The sequence below is a fragment of the Fukomys damarensis genome, unplaced genomic scaffold (assembly GCF_012274545.1).
Source record: "Fukomys damarensis isolate Sample0158 unplaced genomic scaffold, DMR_v1.0_HiC HiC_scaffold_13, whole genome shotgun sequence".
Lineage (NCBI taxonomy): Eukaryota > Metazoa > Chordata > Mammalia > Rodentia > Bathyergidae > Fukomys > Fukomys damarensis.
In genome coordinates, this window is record NW_022900925.1 from 9059088 (window position 1) to 9066018 (window position 6931).

The 6931-nt window shown below is 40.1% G+C and overlaps 1 protein-coding gene across 9 annotated transcripts in view; it reads left to right on the plus strand.

The window, feature by feature from the left end:
- The window catches only part of Myh10 (myosin heavy chain 10), a 139198-nt gene that overhangs the window by 74533 nt on the left and 57734 nt on the right, over positions 1 to 6931 (plus strand). For all 9 annotated transcript variants that reach the window (XM_033762793.1, XM_033762792.1, XM_010614957.2 and 6 more), the window contains 5 exons: positions 1305 to 1403; positions 3269 to 3412; positions 3669 to 3764; positions 5271 to 5389; positions 6091 to 6243. In XM_033762793.1, the coding sequence (XP_033618684.1) occupies positions 1305 to 1403; positions 3269 to 3412; positions 3669 to 3764; positions 5271 to 5389; positions 6091 to 6243 (611 nt within the window). The remainder of the gene's footprint in view (positions 1 to 1304; positions 1404 to 3268; positions 3413 to 3668; positions 3765 to 5270; positions 5390 to 6090; positions 6244 to 6931) is intronic.

The window sequence follows — 6931 nt, forward strand, 5'->3', positions numbered from 1 at the left end:
TGCGTGACAGTGACTTAGCTAGAAAGCATTCAGGGGACAATCCTCTGATGAATAATCTCCAGTGATAGAAATACATTGTTTGAATCAATTAGGTGAGAGATATATTGCAAATTTTTTGTTAATTTGGCGTAGTATTTTATGTCTAAATACTTTCAAAGCTGGGGCGGGGGCAGCAACACTTGAAAATGACAGAGAATTGAATCTACAGTTTTAACTTTCATCATAAAAATCTGTAGCAGCATCATTCAAATGATATTTTTCACTACATGTGGAGGATATGCTTAAAATTCAAGCTATCTGGCACATACAGAATTCATCCCTTTGGTGGCCCCCGGCAAGCCTGGCCTCAAAAGAGGCAGTCATCTTGCAAAGCAGTGCAACAGATTCTATGAGAGCCCATGTGCCTGTCAGCCCGTAGACACTCCTGGGCAACCAGAGCGACTCAGAGTGAGCCTGGAATACGCATGCAGGTGGGTGTGTGTGCACCAGTGTTCCCTGCGAAGCCCAGGCAGGGATGTGGCAGCCGGCTGTAGGCACTGACCTCAGCGGTTCTTCCGCACAACGAAGGGACAGCCAGTCAGTGGTCAGTCTAATCACAGCTTTAGTGTCACTGTAGCCACCGCTCGGTGTTCAGGGAAGGAATCTGAGGTGCTGAGTGTGGAGGAGTGAGCACGAAGCTTTCAGTAAGGCGCTGTCGTGGTAGCAGAGCAGTCCGGCTTATGCACTGGAGTCACACCAAGGTTTTTCATCCCTCACTTTCCCACTCAGAAACTGTTATTTTGACTCATTTCTTTGTGCCTTTGTTTTCCTTCTTTGTATAATTGTGTTGATTTGGTCATTATGGGGCTTCTCCTGCTTTAAGCAGCTGTATTTCTTTAATAGCATCTTACCAGGTCCTTGTATAGTACTGTGTCCTTCAGATGTCACCCAGATATGGGGGAATGGGCTAGTCCTCCCAGCCAGTGATTGTAGATTGCTTATGTTTTCTTTTTTTCACATACAAAGGACAATTCCATAAAATGGTTCATTGTAACACAATTGATAGCCAGGCATGGTAGCACACCATATAACCTCAGCACTCAGGAGGCTGAGGCAGGAGGATGGCAAGAAGTTTGAGGCCAGCCTGGACTACAGAGTGAATTCCAGGCCAGCCTGGACCACATAGCAAGACCTTGTCTCAAAAAGCTTTTTTTTAAAAAATAATTGATATGTATCAGAGAAAGAAAACATTTTCAGATTAAATTTGTATAGACACTGAAAAAGGACCTCTTTATAATGAGCTTAATCCTTAACCATCTGTTCAGACCTTCTGGAAAAATCTCGTGCTGTTCGTCAAGCAAAAGATGAACGTACTTTTCATATTTTTTACCAGTTGCTATCTGGAGCAGGAGAACACCTGAAGTGTAAGTAACAAGGGCATTTAGTATATATGTACAACTGAATCTCTTTTTTAATACTGAAAATTTTTATACATACGTCCCAAATATCTAGCTGTTTAAATTGTGAAAATGAAATTGAACTTCGATGCCATGAAATTAGTACTTTGTCTTAAGTGACGGGTCGTTATATATCTGTTGTACTTTTCTTTCTTTTCTTTAAAAAAATGTAAAATAGAAGACAAATGATGTGTTTTTGTATGATTCTGCTTCAACATTTATAAATGGAAAAGAAAAAAAGACTATTTTTATTCTTAGGTTTACAACTAAATACATATTATGCTTCCACTAGTGTTAGAAAGAGCACTAGAGAGCCAGCAGTGGATAGCTACCTATCTGTCTACCTGTCTGTCCATCTGTCATGAATCACAAGGACTGGAAGCTTAGGTTAGGCAAAGTGAAAGGTTGGCTTGTGGGAGTGAGAATTTTGCTGAGTCAGAAATATGAGAACGAAAAGGTGTGTGCAACTTTCCAATCTCAGCAAGAGTCTCAAGTTCATTGTTGTTTCTATACGGTTATTATATGTACTACCTAGGTATTATAGTAAATGCATACGCAATAAAGGTTTTGTCATCTGAAGTCTAAGCTTTGGCTAACTACAGGCATCTGTGAAAGCACTGAACCCAGAAATTAATTAGAAAGAGACCTTTCAAGGGAAAAAAAAAGCAAAAAGTAAACAGTTATTCGAAGGAAAGACTTAAAATTCAAATACTGTGAAAGGAATAAAACCCTCAGGCTTTCACACAAGCAATAATTGCAATAAGAATGAATCAAAAAGGGCGATGAAAGTGTTGAGAGGGACAGAAAAAGAAAGCAAACCATATCTAATAGAAGTTAAGTGTGATATAGTTAAGAATTAGGGGATAGTCAGGCATGGAAGAACAAGCCTGAAGTTCTAGCACTCTGGGAGGCTGAGGTAGGAGGATTTCAAGTTTAAGCTCACCCTGGGCAACCTAGCAACTTAGACCCTGTCTTAAGATTTTAAAGAGGGCTGGGGATGTAGTTCAGTGCAAAGACCCTGGATTCGATACCCAGTCCACTCCTCAAAAAAAAAAAAAAAAAAAAAAAACTCTGCAGGAGAACTAGTGAGCCACAAGCTTGGAGAACATTTGCTTATCTATTAGAGAAAAATGGCTCTTGCTGTTTTAATCCCTCCCAAGAAGCACCCTTGTGCATCATTTAGCACACTTGTCGAGAGAGGAAACTCTTACCTCCTAGTCTCCTTGCCAGCAGTTGCTGGCGGCATCCATTGCAAAGTCTGTCTTCATGTGACCTATTCCTTATCACTGGACTAGATAACTACCACCCAACTGGCTTGGGGACTAGGGGTGTAGCTCAGGTAGAAAGAGTACTTAGCGTGCACAGCCCCCGAATCACACACCCCCCCCACCCCCACACACACAATCATGACTTAAACAAACTGGCTAGAGATGTGTTTGGCCCATATCCTAACATAATGTTTGATGTGAACCAGTTGATGGGCGTACAGAATATGAGTCTCTTCTCAAAAGATAACTTTGTTTCCAGATTTAAATATTTTAGGTTATCTGGAAAATTCCCATCATTTTCTAGCTGTTGAAGTTGAAATGTAATGTGGTACAAACTACTGTCCTAAGAACTTCTGTTAAGATTTTTACATTTTCACATCGTTCTTCATGGGAAATTTTATGGTTGTGTGTTTCTGTGAGTTTATATAAAGAAGGAAAATTCTGCTGCTCGTGAGAAGTGGCGAACACCCATTGTTCTGTGCGAGATGTCAGTAGTCTGAGTTGGGGTGCTTTGGTGTGTTTATGAATATTTACTAAATCTTACCACATTGTGTTTCCCTTTAGCTGATTTACTCCTTGAAGGATTTAATAACTACAGATTTCTCTCCAATGGCTATATTCCTATCCCGGGCCAGCAGGACAAGGATAACTTCCAGGAGACCATGGAAGCAATGCACATAATGGGCTTTTCTCACGAAGAAATTCTGTGTATGTGTGATTTCTCCAAGATTCTGATCCTCACTTTGATAAGCCTTATACATTTGGGGTAAATAACCTAAACTAGAAAATGATTGGGAAACTAATTTAAAATGTCTTTACTTTTCTGAAATACTGAAGATCATGTATCTTACCAAAAAGTTTTAGATAGCTGTTATATCACAAAATAAATTAGAATGTATCTGCACTGCATTTTGATCAAATATTTTTATTCTTTTTTTTTCTCTCTCTCTTCTTCACTATGAAGCCATGCTTAAAGTAGTTTCATCAGTGCTACAGTTTGGAAATATTTCTTTCAAAAAGGAGAGAAATACTGATCAAGCTTCCATGCCAGAAAATACAGGTAAGGTAATAAATATTAATTTTATTTTCTATTTCAGTGGCTTCTTGTGTTCTCCAAGAACATATTACCATACAAGTGTTTCCCCAGAGACTCCTCCCTTTTTTTTTTTTTTTTTTTTTTTTTTTTTTTGAGGCAGGGTCTCCTTTTGTAGTTGAGGCTTGCCTCAGACTCACAGGGATCCTCCTGCCTCAGCCTCCCAAGTGTTGGGATTACAGCTGTGCGCCACCACACCCGGCTTCCTCAGATGAAGGAAGACGAGGCAGGGTGACAGTGGCTGCTCCACCTTTGCACCGGGGAGGTACCAGGAATGGAGGGGAGGAACCCTCAGTTGTAGAAGAGCACACAGATCACCTGCAAGGTAGCTGTCAGGAAAACAGGCCTGGTGTTGCCAGATACACAGCTGGTCCCTCCTACCTTAGAGTGGTTTGGCTTAAAAATCTTTCAACTTTCTGATGGTGCAAAAGCATACCCATGCCACTTGGGTTTCTCTTTCAGTGCTGTATTCAGTAAACTGAGTTATTGAACACTATTGTAAGACAGTCTTTGATGATTTTGCCCAACTGTAGGCTAATGTAAGTGTTCGGAGCATGTTAAAAGCAGGCTAGGCTTAGCCACAAGGTTCAGTATGTTAGGAATACTAAATGTGTTTTGATTTAGGATATTTTTCAGTTCACAGTGAGTTTATTGGGACATAACCCCATCATAAGTTGAGGAGCATCTTTAGTTGATTTTGCAAAAAGATGGAAATCTCGATTTTAATATGAAATCTTCTAGTTTTTGAATGTCAAAAAGTATTTAAATTTAAACTTCAGGAGGGAAAGTATGTGAAGAAAAAAATGTATTTATGAGCTATGGTAACTGTCACTGCTTCTTATTGTCTGAGAAGAAGAAGAAAAGCGAGGAATTACCATATCACCTAGAATGCTTAACTGTCTTAAGTTTCCTTGCTTCTCAGGGGCTGACAAAGTCATGTCCCTGCCCTTAGAGTGATCCTTTTTTGGAAACAACTTGAGGCTTGGTGGCAGTTTAACTCTGTGACTCCTCTAAGGGACCTGCCTGTCCCCTGCTGCAGTCATCATTTTCTGACCCTTAAATGTAGTGTATATGTCATTGAGTCGAAGTAGCTAGAATGGCACATGGGCCCACAACCACCTTGTGGCTTTCACAGTTAAATAAGACTAGAGTACTTTAAGATTTAGATAAGACATGCATTACTATAGTTTGGCTATAAAATTTTTAAATGACCCCTAGGTAGAGGAGGACCAGGTCTCTCTGCTGGAGGTCAAGGAGGGTAGATGCTCTCACACCTCTCACAGCCTAAAATGGGTATTAATCTGGAAGTATAGAAGGTTGTTTTCATCAGACCTAAAACTTTAACTTTGGGGCTTTTATTTAATTTATTTCTTAGTACAACATGCAGGTTGCTAGGGTTTTTCAAGCGTTGATATAGAGTGTTGTGATGAGGTCATGAGTAGTGATGCAGTACTTAGGAGCTCTCCCGCTCAGTTGCACAGAAGCTCTGCCATCTGCTTGGGATGAATGTGATGGAGTTCACTCGAGCCATACTCACTCCCCGGATCAAGGTCGGCCGAGACTATGTGCAGAAAGCCCAGACCAAAGAACAAGTAAGTTCAGCGTGAATTGTTATTACAGGTTTGTGTGAATGACAAGCCAGGGTCTTTTGATCATCTCATTGACAAACTAAATCGGTGAAAATCCTAATACATGGATGTTTCCTGGTACTAAATGAGTATTTTTTGAAGTATATTTACCTTTTCTTTCCCAATAATTTTAAAAAGTAGGTTTTGGTTTTGGTTTTTGTTTTTAAGTAAATTGGAGACATCTCTGCTTGTCTAGGGTGCACAGATAATCTAATAGACAAACCAGCAGAAAGATGGCCGCCTGGCTTCCTCTGGGTAATGCAGCATCAAGAGCAGAGGGTCATCCTGACCACCTAGTTGTGGGCTGTTTTAAGAAAGACGTTCACTGGCTCTGGCCATGAATATCCAGGAATATTGGGAGGGCACACTTGGTGGCAAAATGCAGTTGCGCCAGCTGCTGAGAGTGCCAGTCAGAACCAAATGGACCTGGGGAAGGGGTTGTAGGGGTTGTTCTTCCTAGGATCCTCTTAAGTGATCGTTCCCAATTCTCACTTAATTGAGCTAATAATGCCATCTATTGATGTGTAAAATAACCCGAAACCTGTCTAAGCAGTAATTGCCATTTCAGGACTTTTGAGTACTACATAACATCAAACCCTATGTAACAGCTATTCATGCTTTGTTGAGATTGTTTCCAGAATAAGATTGATGTTATCTAATTGTAGGCAGATTTTGCAGTAGAAGCATTGGCAAAAGCTACCTATGAGCGGCTCTTTCGCTGGCTTGTTCACCGGATCAATAAGGCTCTGGATAGAACCAAACGTCAGGGAGCGTCTTTTATTGGAATTCTGGATATTGCTGGATTTGAAATTTTTGAGGTATTCCTCCTCCTCTCCTTCCCCTCTGCTCTTCTTTCTTTCTGTTATTTCTACTTTTTAACAAACATTAAGGTTCATTACATACTGGATCCATCGCTTCTCAGCCTGTTGGTGAAGATCAAATGTATCTGTTCTTATCAGATCCGTTGCCAGTTAGTTACTGGAGATATAATGACAAGTAAACGATATGGTCCCTGCCATTCTAGTACAGAGTCAGACACTGAAGGGCAAAACCCACTGAGTTCATGGGTTTATGAATAATGTAATGAAAGGTGCTGTGACCAAAAGAACTAGAAACGCCATGCCTATTTATGGAAGGCACCTACTGTGGTGATAGTTCTTGAAGGATGAGAAAGGATTTAATGCTAGATTGCATCATTGATCTGACTAGATTTGTCCAAACATTTATTCAAGGTCAAACATGGCAAAGGTCAACATGCCTACTATGGATTTGCAGAGAAACTGATAGAATTTTGATCTCCTAAAAATACTGTAAATACACATACTGATAGAAGAAGTTTTATCTCTATAGATAGTTTTTGTCTATCTTCCTTGATGGACAAATTATGTATTAGGCACAAATATCAAATACCTCTTGTGGTTAATGTCTTACTTCAGCCACTTGAATAATCTTGTTTTAAAATAACCCCTTTAATATGCTAAGCTGTATAGTAAAACCTGATCATGG